This window comes from Podarcis vaucheri (assembly GCF_965113315.1).
Source record: "Podarcis vaucheri genome assembly, chromosome: 11".
In the NCBI taxonomy this organism is placed as follows: domain Eukaryota; kingdom Metazoa; phylum Chordata; class Lepidosauria; order Squamata; family Lacertidae; genus Podarcis; species Podarcis vaucheri.
The window spans coordinates 20,687,683-20,702,750 of record NC_138749.1 but is presented as its reverse complement, the minus strand read 5'-3'; the positions used below and the strand labels follow the sequence as shown (position 1 = coordinate 20,702,750).

Here is a 15,068-nt window from a genome sequence, read left to right as displayed (position 1 = left end):
GCCTGGGCAAGGGGACGGGGCCAGAATGGGACCCAGCGATTGACCTCAGATTTGCTCCATAAGATGCACTGACATTTCCCCTTACTTTTTAGGAGGAAAAAAGTGCGTCTTATGGAGCAAAAAATACAGTAGGTCCAAGAGGATTTGGCTGACTAGGGTAACAGCAGTCTATATCATAAAGGCACTGATTGCTCCCTGCAGTGGGAGAAAGCAACAATATTCCACTATGTAGTTCCCAATGGGCAGAATAATTTGGAAGACACTCTTCCAGGTGAAAGGTTGCAAGTTTTCCCTACTCTCTCAATGGTGCCTTCTAGCCTGTCCATATTGGAAAATAGTTCAGGAGAAAGCAGGCAGAAAATTTGTGGTAGCTTGGGGCATAATTAGTATTATGTTTCTAAATAAGATGACAGCTTTAAAAAGTTTGAGAAAACATGGAATTTCTGCCACAATGTTTTGGAGTCTACCTGCTTTGCTTTCCAAACTTCTAGAACAGGCATTCCGGCAATGATGGAGTTTGGATCTTCCTGGGCAGCTGAATTAACTGTGTCATTAGCTCCAATGACAAGGACTAGATCAGTTTCTGCATTAAGAATAAAGGGGGGGAGAGACCACATACAAACACACAAAATTATGAACAGAACTCAATATTCCAACAGTTAGCAGCTTGCATCATAGCAGCATGAAGATGCAGAAACTTCAATTTCCACACGGAGATATAAAACCAGTACAGGTGAACTTCCCCAAACTAATTATTAGAGAGTGTTAAATTGTTTTTCCTGGAAGCTTAAAAAATTAGATTAAAATGATAAGGAACAGCATGGAAATATTAATTTCCAATGCATGCATTTAGTAAGGGAACGGATAACAATGACTTTTAACAGAGTGAGCCAGATAAGAATCTGACATAATTTAGACTGCAAATTTTCATATTGTAATCAAAGTGAAGCATTGTGAGCTAGCTTTTTAGAAACCACACACAGATGAAAGCAAAAATGGACTAGGGAGTGGCTCTCTCACCTGGGAAGTCTTCATTGATCTCATCCATTTCTAGGACAATGTCGTACGGAACACCGGCTTCTGCGAGTAGCACATTCAGTTGCCCAGGCATGCGTCCGGCGACGGGATGAATACCAAACCTGAGGGTAGTGGGAGAAAGAGGCAATGAAATCATGTATGTAGTACATAATAAAATAAATGAAAATAGGAAGAAGCTTTAGAACATTGAGTCCATGTAGCTCAGTATTGTCTGCAGCAGGGTTTCCCAAACTTGGGCCTCCAGCTCCCATCATCCTGACCAGTGGTCCTGTTAGCAAGGGATGATGGGAGTTGTAGTCCAAAATTAGTTAGAGACCCAGGTTTGGGAAACCCTGGTCTACACTGAGTATCAGAGACTCTCCAGGTTTCTCAGACAGGGTCTCTCTCCACCATACCTGGAGATGCTGAGGATTGAACCCTGGGTTCTACATGGAAAGCAGATGCTCTACCACTGAACTCTTCCCCAACTCTTCTCTTATTAATTGTCACAGCACATTATTTGAGTACAGCCCCACATGTTAAAGACGGAAACCGAAGGCTGAGAGGGTAAGTTAAGAACACAGGAACCCTGATGGGTCAGACCAAAAGCCCATCCAGTCCTGGAAGCAGATCAGCAATCTTCCAACCTGGTATTCAGAGGCCTGCTCTCTCTGGCACTGGAAAACGCCCACAGCCTTATCCTTTGTAGATAGGTAGCCGTGTTGGTCTGCCATAGTCAAAATAAAAAAATTCCTTCCAGTAGCACCTTAAAGACCAACTAAGTCAGTTCTTGGTATGAGCTTTCGTGTGCATGCACACTTCTTCAGATACACTGAAACAGAAGTTGCCAGATCCTTCTATATAGTGAGAAGGTGGGGAGGGGTATTACTCAGAAGGGTGGTAGGAATGGGAGATTGGCAGATAGCTGAGATGAGCCTGTTGACGACTCTTAACGACTGCAATAGGTCTTACAGGAAAAGGCAAGGGGTGAGAAGGTGAAAAATGGCTTAGTCATGTATAATGAGATAAGAATCCAATGTCTTTGTTCACACCAGGTCTCTCCATGGTTTTAAGTTTGGTAATGAGTTGCAATTCAGCAGCTTCTCTTTCCAGTCTATTTCTGAAATTCCTTTGTAGTAAAACAGCTACTTTGAGATCTTGTATAGAATGTCCTGGGAGATTGAAGTGTTCTCCTACTGGTTTCTCTGTTTTTTACGTATAAGAGAGGGGAGGGAAAAACCTTCACTCTATTTCTCTTTCCCATTTCATTCATAATTTCATATACTTCTATGTCTCCCTTACTCACCTTTTCCCCCCCTAAACTAAATGAATGCTTTTAAGAATCACAAAACATCTACTTGCACTGGCGTGCTTTCCAACTGCTAGGTGGGCAGGAGAGGGACCGAGTAACAGGACCTCACCCCGTCGCGGGGATTCGAACCGCCGACCTTCTGATCGGCAAGTCCTAGGCTCCGTGGTTTAACCCACAGCACCACCCGCGTCCCCAAATAAGGCTATAAATGGCTACTATTCATGATGGCTCCAGAAGCAGAGGCAGGCAGCGTGCCACTGAATGCCAGTAGCTAGGAGGCACTAGCAGGAAAGGGCTGAACATTACCCTTATATTCTGCCCATGGGTTTCTCATACGCCTTTGGCTGGCCACTGTGGGAAACAGGATAAAGCATGAGACTTTTCATCTCAGGGTTGTGGGTTCAAACCCCATGTTGGGCTAAAGATTCCTGCATTGCAAGGTGTGGGGCTAGCTGACCCTCAAAGTCCCTTCCAACTCTACAATTCTATTATTCTTCTTGTATGCTTTTGTATAAATGAGTGATTGCTTTAATCATGCAGGTTACTACTAACAGTGTCAATGTGAAGCTGTTGCCTGAACGAGTTTAGATTTGAGTTTAGAATGCTAGGTCTTTTAATTTTATTTGCATACTTTACAACAGAAGCCACAAGCCAATTCAACACTCCAAATTCCTCATGTATAAAACCAGTTCAAAGCAAGATGGGGATTTTTGCCTTTTTATTAAAAAATTTTTAAAAAAAATTCAAACCATGTCACAAAGCTGGCCCTGGGACGATACCAAAGAACTAAGAGCTGGGAGCCACTGATGGGCTTAAAATTTAGCTGAACTTGAAAAGCCTTTTGAAAACACCTCAAGGGTAAAAAGTCCTTGTGTGAAAAACCTCTGTCTACAACAATTCAACATGACATAGAGATTTTCTTTAGAGCCCAGAGTCTGGCCCAAATAGTGAAGATTTAGCTGCTTCTGGATCAAGTCTCAAATACACAAGGACTGAACTGCTGAATTTATCAAGTTAATGGGGGTGATTGTTGCCATGAAATTATTGAAGAGATTAAACCTGTGGTAAGAAGAGGTGGGCAAGACCACCTGCTTAATTAACTCCACTTGGGAATTAAAAACATGTTTTTCAAAAGCTTTGCTTTGTATTCCTGGAACACCCTGGCCTGTATTTGAGAAATATGCAGGAGCTCTGGAGCAGGAGTGAGGAAAGTATAGAGAAGCTTCTTCCCACCTTATATAATTTGTACCACTGTATAGGATATTTGTCAGCGCAGACACACTATATTTGATTTGCTCTGTCTAAAAGAGGGTTCAACATAAAACTAATACAATGGCAATTATGATGCTCAGTGTTTCATTATCATACCTAATCCTTAATATGAACATTTCTCCACCATTTTAGCACACCGGCCAAATATTTTCATCAAGCTTTCTACAGAAATGTTGAAAACAAAACAAAGGACACCAATCTTGTGTGAGTACAGTCAAATTAGGCCACAGAAGCATAGGTATAATCCATATTTTCTTTTTTCTTTAAGGAGAACTCTTCCCATGACCAGATCACCTGCTTCCAATATTTGATTTTGGTTGTTCAGAGAACTGGGTGAGCTGTGTTTAAGCACAAGTTTTGGTGGTGGTCCTGGAAAAGATGGCAGTGATATAGAAGGCCTGGTGTAAGCATATATTATCTGACAGACGGCTATTGAGGGCTCATGCATCTCCCACTGCCCTGCTTCACATTTCTAGAAAGAATCATTCTGCAGAGTTAAGGTGCTGCTAGAGTTAGCACTAACCAAAACTAGTTTACTTGCCATGTTATGATTGCTGATCACCCAAGTCACTTGAGCATCTAAGGACTAAACAAGGCATGTTATATAGGAGATTCATGAACAGGGTCTCTTCAAGGGATAAAAATAGAGAGAAATCACAAGCAACTACAGGGAAACACTAAATGAGACATTCCTTTGCCCTATGCTGTTTTGCAACTAAAACCAATACCTGCAGTGCTTCCTTGCCTTGAGCTAAAGAAAAATCAAAGTAGACCTTGTTCTCAGATGTCCTATGACATGTCTCATTTGGCCCTAAAATTATCAACACAGGAAGTATGTATACACATGTCTACAGTACTTCCAGGACAGTGTACATTTCATTGAGCTGCTTCTGGATTTGTAACATGCTTTTTTCCTTTTATACATGTATGTACATATACTTCCCCTTAACTGAGCATCTCATGGAAATGTTTCTGCAATTTCAAACTAACTTGGAAGCAGCAATCAGTTTCCAGCCCTATTTTTAAAAACCATAGGGGCTAGAAACTTGGGGGACGGAAGGGGTAGGGAAGGCTGATAGAAACAGTAGGCTTTTTCCTCACAAAGCATCTTTGCAAACGGCACACAGCCCCAAGGATACTTTAGAGGGAAAATATCTGCAGTCCTTCTAGCAAAGACCAGATGTAGAATCAGATATACAACAGCATAACAAACAGGACAAAATATTAAGAAGCTTAAAGGTTCAGCCAGTCAGCCACTAAGTAATTCAAGCCATGTGAAACAATTCTCCTCTTTCCAAAAACAACAAAAAAAAAACCCTGCTGAAGCGCAATAATTTTTAGAAGAACTCCAATGTGGATGGTCTGTGTTAGAATTCAGGCAAGCGATGCAGTTCCCCTGTGTTTCCAATATAAGTTATATCTAAGCAGTTTTTATTACAATGCATCTTTTGATTGCATGTTCTTACTCATCTCTCTTCTCCCCCCCTCAAAGTTTGGGAGGGACAATTGTTGTTTGTTGTTGTTTAGTCATTTAGTCATGTCCAACTCTTTGTGACCCCATGGACCAGAGCACGCCAGGCACTCCTGTCTTCCACTGCCTCCCGTAGTTTGGTCAAACTCATGTTAGCAGCTTTGAGAACACTATCCAACCATCTTGTCCTCTGTCGTCCCCTTCTCCTTGTGCCCTCCATCTTTCCCAACACGAGGGTCTTTTCCAGGGAGTCTTCTCTTCTCATGTGGTGGCCAAAGTATTGGAGCCTAAGCTTCAGGATCTGTCCTTCTAGTGAGCACTCAGGGCTGACTTCCATTTTTGAGTGACCAGAACTCTACCTATTATTCCAAGTGTGGTTGCACCCTTATATTATTTGGAGTTACATTTTCTGTCACTTTCCTAATCATCCCTAACATACATCCTATTTTGTCTTTCTCTCGTCTGGTGTGTTATGAACAGTAACAATTTAAATTTGAGGTCTTGTTGGCAATGTCTTCCTTGGTTAAGAACCAGAAGTGGAAACCAATTTGCATTGTTGTATTGTTCCAAGGGGTAGGACCCAAACCAACAGATTCAAATTACAAGAAAGGAGATTCCGACTCAACATTAGGAAGAACTTTCTGACAGTAAGAGCTGTTTGACCGTGGAACAGACTCCCTAGGGAGATAGTGGACCCTCCTTCATTGGAGGTTTTTAAGCAGAGGTTGGGTGACCATCTGTCAGGGATGCTTTAGCTGTGGTTCCTGCATTGCAGGAGGTTGAATGAGAAGACCCTTGAGGTCCCTTCCAACCCTAAAATAAATAAATAAATAATATATTTATTTATTTATTTATTTATTTATACCCCACCCATCTGGGCAGCTTTCAACAGAATATTAAAATACAATAGTCTATTAAACATTAAAAGCTTCCCTAAAAGCCTTCAGATGTCTTCTAAAAGTCTGGTAGTTGTTTTTATCTTCGACATCTGGTGGAAGGGCATTCCACAGGGTGGGTGCCACTACCGAGAAGGCTCTCTGCCTGGTTCCCTGTAACTTGGCTTCTCGCAGTAAGGGAACCACCAGAAGGCACTTGGCGCTGGACCTCAGCGTCCGGGCAGAACGATGGGGGTAGAGACGCTCCTTCAGGTATACAGGACCGAGGCCGTTTAGGGCTTTAAAGGTCAGCACCAACACTTTGAATTGTGCTCGGAAACTTACTGGGAGCCAATGTAGGTTTTTCAGGACCGGTGTTATGTGGTCTCGACGGCCGTTCCCAGTCACCAGTCTAGCTGCTGCAATATATTATATTATTCTCAGTGTTTGTGCAAAACAGCATGTGCTTGTTGATTTAAACAGCTCAGCCACTGTGTACACAGAGTGAACACGCTTTGAGCATTACGTGTGAATAGCTGAATGAATATACAACACCCCTGAAACTGCATGTGGAAAACTGTGGGTGCAGAGCTCAACTATTTTTGTACAGATGGCACACTAATTGAATGCAAGGTAGAAACACCCCTTATGCCTCACCACAAGCAGAGAAGCCTGGGTTGAACACATTACAGGTTACAAAACTTTTAATCTCTCATTTGCCTTTACAGGTTCCTGCCTCTGGGGTCTATCCTCTCTAAACTCTGATTCTCATGTATTCCAAGGAAGCACAACACTCCTAAGGATGTTCGTATGTTCTCTCATTCATATCATATTTCTGACGAAAACAGAGTGTGTGTTTCTAGGAAAACTGCCAACCAAGTGGATACTGGGAACAGAGAGAGATTGCACGCACCGGGATAATCAGAGGCAGAGTGGCTAGCAGAGCATGTTACACAGCAAATTTATAACTCTTAGCAGTGCTCAGAAATGCTATTGAGCAAGCAGAGATAGGCATCGAGCAGATGTAGCTTACTAGGATCACTTATGTCTCAGAAATTTTGGCAGAAGCTGCAAGAATCGCTATTTGCACATAGGATTATTAATTAAATTACAGCAGACAAATTCTGTGACGGGTTGGACGCATGAACTTCCATTGTGTCAGTGCAGTGAAAGCCTATTATTTCCAGCTTTTTACAATAAGGACCTCTGGCTGTATTCCAGTTGGGCAGCCTCGCGCACACCAGTGGGGCTCCACCACTGCTGAGTTGTAAAAATAACTAAATAACTAAATAACTGAATAAATAAATAACACCCCTAAAGAACGTGCTGTGCATCTGCCAAATTCGTAGCCAGCACTGGAGCCCCATCCAATGATAAGCTAAGCAAAGTCAGAGTTTGAACTGTGGTTAAGTTTAAGCACATTTTAGAGAAAGGCTGGAAATGGCCCCACTTTTTGAGGAAGTTGTCCTTGTGAGGATAGAGCCAGAGTCTTTGGCCACATCCATACTATGCACTGAAAGCACAAACTACCCCAAGAAGGAGCACATCATGTTCTGCGCCAGAGGTACTTACCCCTCCCCTAACAGTTGATTCACTTCAGTGCTGCTAACGCAGCAAAAACACAGTTTGGGGAGTGTGAGGAATGCTGGAATGGAACTTGTGAGTAGAGATCTTTAGTGCATCTACTTATGGGCCAAGATGGAAGCAGGGCATGTCCGGAGGCTGCATGGTGCAGCAACTTTCCAGAAGTTAAGCAAGACCAGTCTGTGGTCCAGGCACGTCCTGAGCAGAAGGACCACCAGGGCACAGTGTGTAGCCTACCATGAATTCTCTGGAGGAAAGGCAGGATTCCCAGCGTAATAATAAATTAAATTATAAAGCACAGTCCTTATCACAGCTGTTAGACCTAACTGCCAAGCCACCTTGGGTGCTGTGTATAGCAGAAACGTCAGGGAGAAGTTTCCTATAAATAACTAACTGAACAACAGAGTTTTGCAACTCCTTGTATGCAACGTGTAGACACAGGAGGAGGAGAACTGTGAAAGGATTTACAGCTCTTTCCGGGTGCTTCTGATATCCCTGGAGTAGAACTGCATCGCAATGTCCAAATAGTCATGTGTATTTTAGGGTACAGGGCTTGGCTATGGTGGAGTGGTACAAACAGTTGTTAATTAAGCTGTGTTCTGGAGCTGCGAGACACTAAACCTTTGACTTACAAGGTTTGTGGTGTTTATCTTATGCCTTCAGTGGGGCATATTTACATTCTGCAGTTTAAGTACTCGGGTGGGGGGGGGAATACTGTTTGTGATAATACTTGTTCACCTGTTCTCAACGTTACATGAATTCTAAATTTTAGAAGTGGCATTTAGTAGGCTGAATTAGTGAAACATTTCAATGTTTCAAACAAGACATATAACATATTGTGAAGAACATTAAATTGAGTGAAAATAGTTTACACAGACTATTTAAAAGAATCCTAAAGAGTACTGTAAACTAAAAAAAAGGAGCCTTCAGGGTCCTAATATATTAATGGTGCAGAGCCAACAAAAGTCAGCATGGTTCCATAGAGACTTGGGTTCAAATCCCAACTCCCATGCATGCAGTGGAACGGATGAATGATGGTGTTGCTCACACCAGAATTCCCAGTCTGCAAAAATGGAAACAGTGACCTGCCTTATAGAACCGGGAATTGCATGAAATATTACTCCCTACCAAGGCCTCAATAAGAGCCTGAGATCAGATCCAGAATCTGGTTTTGAAGAACGACATAGCCCCTGGGAATGAACAACTCGGAGCAGATGCAGAGCACACTTTCCTTTGTAAAAATGCCAGAGCTGCCCTGTTGAATCAGGTCAAAAAGCCAATCTAGTTGGGCAACTTGTTTACCCCAGTAGTCAACATACATTAGAAGAGTCCTGCTGAATTGGGTCAAAAGCTCATCTAGTCCAGCCGATGCCTGTGTGAAGCCTGCAAATGGGACATGACCACAACAGTGCTCTCCCTACTTGGGATCCACAGTATAATGCCTTCAACAGTTCACCTCTAAGAACTCACAAATAGACCTATGCAGAATTAGCTAAACTAACAGGAAGGATTCGAAACCGGCGAGACCAAAAATTCACAGAAGACTGGAGTAAATTTACGGACTATTTGAAAAGTAATTGTGAAGAACAGACGACGTTTGTAGGGTTGCAAGAAGTTTTGTGAGGAGTATTATTAGAAGTATTGTAAAAATGGACAAGGCGGGGGATGATTTGTTAAGAGATGTAAAGGCAATATAAAGTTAAGAAATGCATAAGAAGTGGTTAAAACAGTGGATCATCAGAGGTGCTGATGGAAGTCTAAAAAGATTGTATAAGTGATAAGTTTTGTGGTATATTTTATAATTTATATGTTAAAATTAATAAAAAGTATTATAAAAAAGAACTCACAAATAGACCTGAAAACCCCCTTTTCTGTTGTTGGAGACATGCTATGACCCCCTTTCCCCTCCTTGTTCAGTGTGATTCTTGTCCCTCGCCCATGGGTGGCGATGGCAGTAGTGGGTGTTTGTTTGTTTGTTTGCTGCCTTGACTGATGATGCTGGAAGTCAGTGTGCCTGCTCTCTATTGGTCACATACCATTTGCTTCCCTTTCAGGAAAGCGAGGCTGGAAATGATGCCTCCCCAACTAGAGGGCAATTTTCTGATACTTCAATTCCAATTCCACTTTTCCTTTGTTAAAAACTTCCGTGACTTCAATGGGACTTGGTTGCAAGCAACTGTGCTCTTAAGATCGCAACCCTGGTGGATGGTGGCTGCTTTCTGCTTTCATCGTTCAATTAATACCAGCATCTAATGCAACAACCATCTCAAAATAAAAGAACAGTGCAGGCAGAGGTTTGCTACCACCTCACTTTGAACCCAGCGCTTATCGAAAGAGCCTGCTCCTGTTTTCCCCTGCAAGTTATTTAGCCATTAGGCTTCCGGCAAAAATCAACCCAAGGGGGGAAATGTCTTTGGAAACGCTTCCTTGAGAAACACAGCACATCCATCACCCAGATACTTACTGTATTACGCAGTAAGATACAGACAGGGAGAAAACAGCAGGAACTTATGTTACAGGCACATATTTTTTTTTGCCTGGTTTTAGTAATACGTTAAAGATGCAACCCGGCTGCAAAGGAAAACCTTATGTCAAATGGTGATGTTAGGAAATGCTGTTTCCCTCCCAAAATCTCTCCTACGCTTCTGAGTCGCAAGTCTCAGTATTAACATTACATGTTACACAATCTCTGAGGGTTTTTTTCTTTTTCTTTTCTGGAACATGTTATGGCTATGCGCAAGGCTCACCAAAATCACAGCGTCTCTGAATCACAGACATCAGGCGTGCCATCAGGATGACAGATGCATTTTTTTCTTGGCGCAGCACAGGTATTATACATTGATGACCATTGCATGACTGTGCTGGCATTTATTTGTCACAGATGTGCAGGCAATGCCACCACATCTGGGACGTGGCGCTGTCCTGAGGCTCTGTGGGGCCGGCAGGAAGCGCGGGGCAAGCAGCTGCACTCAATGAACGCCATGGGTGCACCAGAACGTGATGAAAGACCCAACATGCCGCAAACAGTAAATACAGACTTCTTTCATATAAATCCCTTCAGGTAACCGCTGTGGCAAACGCTTGCCAAAACGGACTCTATCATCTACTCCATTCACATTTATTCTGTACAGAGCTGATGCAGAAAGGAAAGTCTTTAGTGCTTTGAGTTTTTAAAAAGAAAGAAAATGGGGTGGGAGTGGGGACTGAAACACTAGCTCACACAGGAGCCAAAGGGAAAGAAAAGGTGGGTGGAGGAGAGAGAGAGAGAGAGAGAGAGAGAGAGAGAGAGAGAGAGAATTGCAAACACTCTGTTTTGTTAAAAGTTGGAGGGCCACACTCCTGGGGTTACAAAGAAGTGATTGTGGCTTAGAACACAGTAGCAAGCATGGTCATGCTACACCTGAAATGTCAGAATTATCCCTAAACGATAGCAACATTTACACTTCTCTGGAAGCGGCAAAACCCATTTTGTATTAATTGTCGGAAGATCCAACAGCAGCTCCATATTTCAAAGGAATTCAATGGGCAGCACAAGCAATTCTGGCATTTTAAGCATCAACCCACATTCACCCAAATGAAAAAGTGGTCAACAATAATGCCATCATGCCCCCCCACCTCCGAATAATTATCTATGGAAGGCAGCGTCCATGCGGTATTAATACACACACCACAAACAAGCAGAGGATTACAAAAACCATCGTGTTGTTCCTGAAATTAAGAACCACAGAATCAACTTTAATAATAGAAGACCTAATCAAACCAAGATCAAGCCAGCTAAGCCTTAGACTTCAAATACGCCAATTTAAAACTCTTTAGGGCCACATAATCATTTGTGAGAAAACCATCTAGCATAGATGAGAAAGGCCAGCAGAGAAGGAGAAATTTGCATCCTAGCCTAGAGAAAGTTCCATAGTTGTGGAGCTACCACCAGAAAGTTCCTCTCACATCTGCCTATATATTTTATCTCACTTGGGGGCAGGCATACAAGGAGCTGCAAGGCTGAATGGTGAAGTTAGATAACTTGGTCCCAAGTTGTTTCTGGTTCTACACAGTGCTTTTCTTCTAGAGAAAAATGTGCCGGTACTCACCATGAAGTTGTTACAGTTAAGTGCCACACTTTTAACCAGTGCTTTGGCGTGCCGGTACTGTGTACCCCTGAGTACCCCCAGGGAAAATGCACTGGTTCTACAGGTGAATACCAGCACCTCAAATTGGGCTTAGAACCCCAATTTACAACATAGGAAAACATGTTTGTTCATATTATAAACAAACAAACATTGGGTAGAAGAAAATAGCCTTAATCCCTTCAGGATTTAACCTCCTTACATCGGGCCTGTAAGACAGAGCTATTCCACCTGGCCTTTAATTTGAATTCAGCCTGATCTTTTATTTCACTTCTCTTCCCTCCCCCTCCCCTTTTATGAAGATTACCCGCTCTGAGACCCCACAGCTAATTCTCCCCTGGCCACCTTGCTGGCCCAAGTATGACTAATTCAGCCAGCTAGCCCTGGTGACTATCTAATGCTTATTAGATGGATTTTCCCCAAATTGATTTCTGAATTTTGAATTTTATTGTTATTCATGTTTTTATACTGTATTTTATGCTGCTTTTACAATTAAGTGTTTTAAATTTGTTGTTAACTGCCCTGAGCCCGGTTTTCTGAACCAGGAAGGGCGGGTATAAATAAATAAATAAATAACAATTATTATTATTAACTGATTTTCTTTAAACTCTTGACTTACTTCAAAAGAGTGGGCTCTAGGATATATTTATTTCATAAAATTTCCATGCCACTTGCTTGTAAACAGCAAAACAAAACCTCAAAGCAGATGCTACCACTAAAAAAAAGCTTGTGTGTGTGTGTGTGTGTGTGTGTGTGTGTGTGTTTATGTATAGATAAGATACTGAAGGAGAGAGATGTTCCCCTAACACAGTATCTACATTTGGATGGTTACATCTTGGCTTAATAAGCCAAAATATGAACAAGACTCATGGCCCCACGTGCAGCTGCTTTGATGCTACCCTGCATGAATGGGAAACAAGCCAGGGAGTCTTCAACAAACTATGAACAGCTCCCAAACAGGGTAGAGTATGAAACCATGGTGTAAATTCGGCTTCATGCCTTCACTTGTCAGGAAGCCACTGACCACAGTTCCCTGGTTCCGATATTAACAGGAAACTATGGTTAACTGAATATTGCGTCATTTCCTGGCTTCTGTGAGGAAGGAGTGAAGGAACTGCACGCAGAACGGCAAGGGTTCTTCAGCTGGAAATACAATCGTCTCAATGAGGCTGCTTAATCATCAAAACCTCTTTGTGGTTTTCAAAACAATAAAACCACCTGATCCTCTGTGCATTGTTTCCCTTCCCAGCCAAAAAAATACTCACCTGACATGTTTGCCTTGTCCCTTCAGCATTTTCACTAAGTCAGCAATTGGATATTGAGCCTTTGCTGCACAAAGACCATAACCTGTGGAGAAGCAGAAAAGCCCAGATGGCGTGAAGTGCTTTACCAGTGCCTCACATGTTTGCCGGGTTAACTGATGGACAGGGAGAGAAACACACAAACTAAATTAACCATGCTGGCTGTCTTTACTTTCCCATGTATCCAATCTTCAACCAGAGAAACTTCTATTATGTGATGGTTAGGGTTTTCGTTTTAGTACAGGTGATAATGAAGTGATCGGCCCCAATAACAGTGGATACTGCTGCTAACCGGGAGTATAATTTATGACACCCAGGCTAAAATTCCCATCACTTTTGACACTTTTGACAAACTACAGTTCCCTGGGTTCTTTGAGGGAAGCCATGTGCTTGAAATGTATGGTGTGGGTATTGCCTGAATGCAGCAAGTAATACAAGGAATGATAGGGAGAGAAGACACACACTTAAGATTATTTATTCATGGAAATGCAACTATCTGACTTTTAGAAGACATCTGAAGGCAGCCCTGTTTAGGGAAGTTTTAAAGGATTGGTGTTTTAGCATGTTTTTAATATTCTGTTGAAAGCAGCCCAAAGTGGGCGGGGTATAAATAATAAATTACAGTGGTACCTCGGGTTAAGTACTTAATTCGTTCCGGAGGTCCATTCTTAGCCTGCAACTGTTCTTAACCTGAAGCACCACTTTAGCTAATGGGGCCTCCTGCTGCCGCTGCGCCGCTGCTGCACGATTTCTGTTCTCATCCTGAAGCAAAGTTCTTAACCCGAGGTACTATTTCTGGGTTAGCGGAGTCTGTAACCTGAAGCGTATGTAACCTGAAGCGTATGTAACCCAAGGTACCACTGTATATGTTGTTGTTGTTTCATTTTAATAAGGCACTAGGCACTAGGTGTGGATATGAAGTTAGGTTGGTAACAGTATTGGCTTGGCCATTGTCTTCCACAATTTGTATTACAGTGGTGCCCCGCAAGACGAATGCCTCACAAGAAGGAAAACTCGCTAGACGAAAGAGTTTTCCGTTTTGGAGGTGCTTCGCAAAACGAATTTCCTATGGGCTTGCTTCGCAAGACGACAATGTATTGTGAGTTCCTGCGGGGTTTTTTCCCTCCCCCCTTTTTCTAAGCCGCTAAGCCTCTTATCAGCTGATCCGATCAGCAGATAAGCCGCTAAAAGCCACTAATAGCGCTAATCCGCTAATCCGTCAATGGGCTTGCTTCGCAAGATGAAAAAACCGCTAGACGAAGAGAATCACAGAACGGATTTTTTTCGTCTTGTGAGGCACCACTGTACTGTAGCAGAGCAAATGTTCTTAATTTACAGATACTGTTCATCACACAGAATCTGGGTCTCATGGCACAGGCTACAAAAGCAGTAGTCTTGAGCAGCAGCGTCAGTTTTACCAGGAGTGATGATGATGTTGTTGGCTTCCTTTATCATGTCAACGGCGCTGTCCACATTCACTTCTGTATGCGTGCCGGTTATTTCCATGGGTTTCCCACCAGCTGTCGAAGTAGTGCCATATCCACCAAGGATCACGTTAGCAAGAGAGCGATTCATGGCCTAGGGGAGGCGAAAACAAAAACCCTGAATGCTTTAAACAAGTTGTCTTTTAAAAATCAAATGCAACAAATATAGTTTTGTGAAGAAAAACTTCAGCATTATTTTTTTTAAAAAAATAAGTTCTCCCTCTGTGGCTTTCTCCAAGTTTTTATTTCCGAGAGTTGTCCAAGCCTCAAGGTGACACCATTATGCAATATCAAACATAAGTCTTTCCTAAAGGCAACAGACGGTAACAAAGTTCAGGTCCTTGGAAGATGAAGGAGACAAATAACATCATGGACTAGGAAAGATGAAAAAGTTGGAGATGAACTGGAAACAATGCTAACCTCCTATTAATTTTAAAAAAACAAAACAGGAGGGGATGAGAAAGAGCTAACAGTCTTGCTGTACAGTATAAGCCACCAGTACAATTTAATGTCTACAAGAAGTTCCAGATGCATTAGTGATTCATTCATGTAGATTTGCTGCCACGCAGTGGCCATCCAAGTTATACCCTTAATGCTACTTAAAATAAAATAAAAAACCTGCAGGTTG

At 42.4% G+C, this 15,068-nt stretch overlaps 2 protein-coding genes across 3 annotated transcripts in view; one reads left to right on the top strand and one right to left on the bottom strand.

Moving 5' to 3' along the window:
* Window positions 1-15,068, top strand: part of LOC309542913 (uncharacterized protein C5orf34 homolog) — a 427,157-nt gene that overhangs the window by 330,249 nt on the left and 81,840 nt on the right. The window lies entirely within an intron of this gene.
* NNT (nicotinamide nucleotide transhydrogenase) overlaps window positions 1-15,068 on the bottom strand; it is a 52,943-nt gene that overhangs the window by 3,261 nt on the left and 34,614 nt on the right. For both annotated transcript variants that reach the window (XM_082241833.1, XM_082241834.1), the window contains exons 18-21: window positions 14,375-14,534; window positions 12,921-13,002; window positions 1,021-1,139; window positions 468-583 (exon numbers count right to left, since the gene is read on the bottom strand). In XM_082241833.1, coding sequence (XP_082097959.1) covers window positions 468-583; window positions 1,021-1,139; window positions 12,921-13,002; window positions 14,375-14,534 — 477 coding nt within the window. The remainder of the gene's footprint in view (window positions 1-467; window positions 584-1,020; window positions 1,140-12,920; window positions 13,003-14,374; window positions 14,535-15,068) is intronic.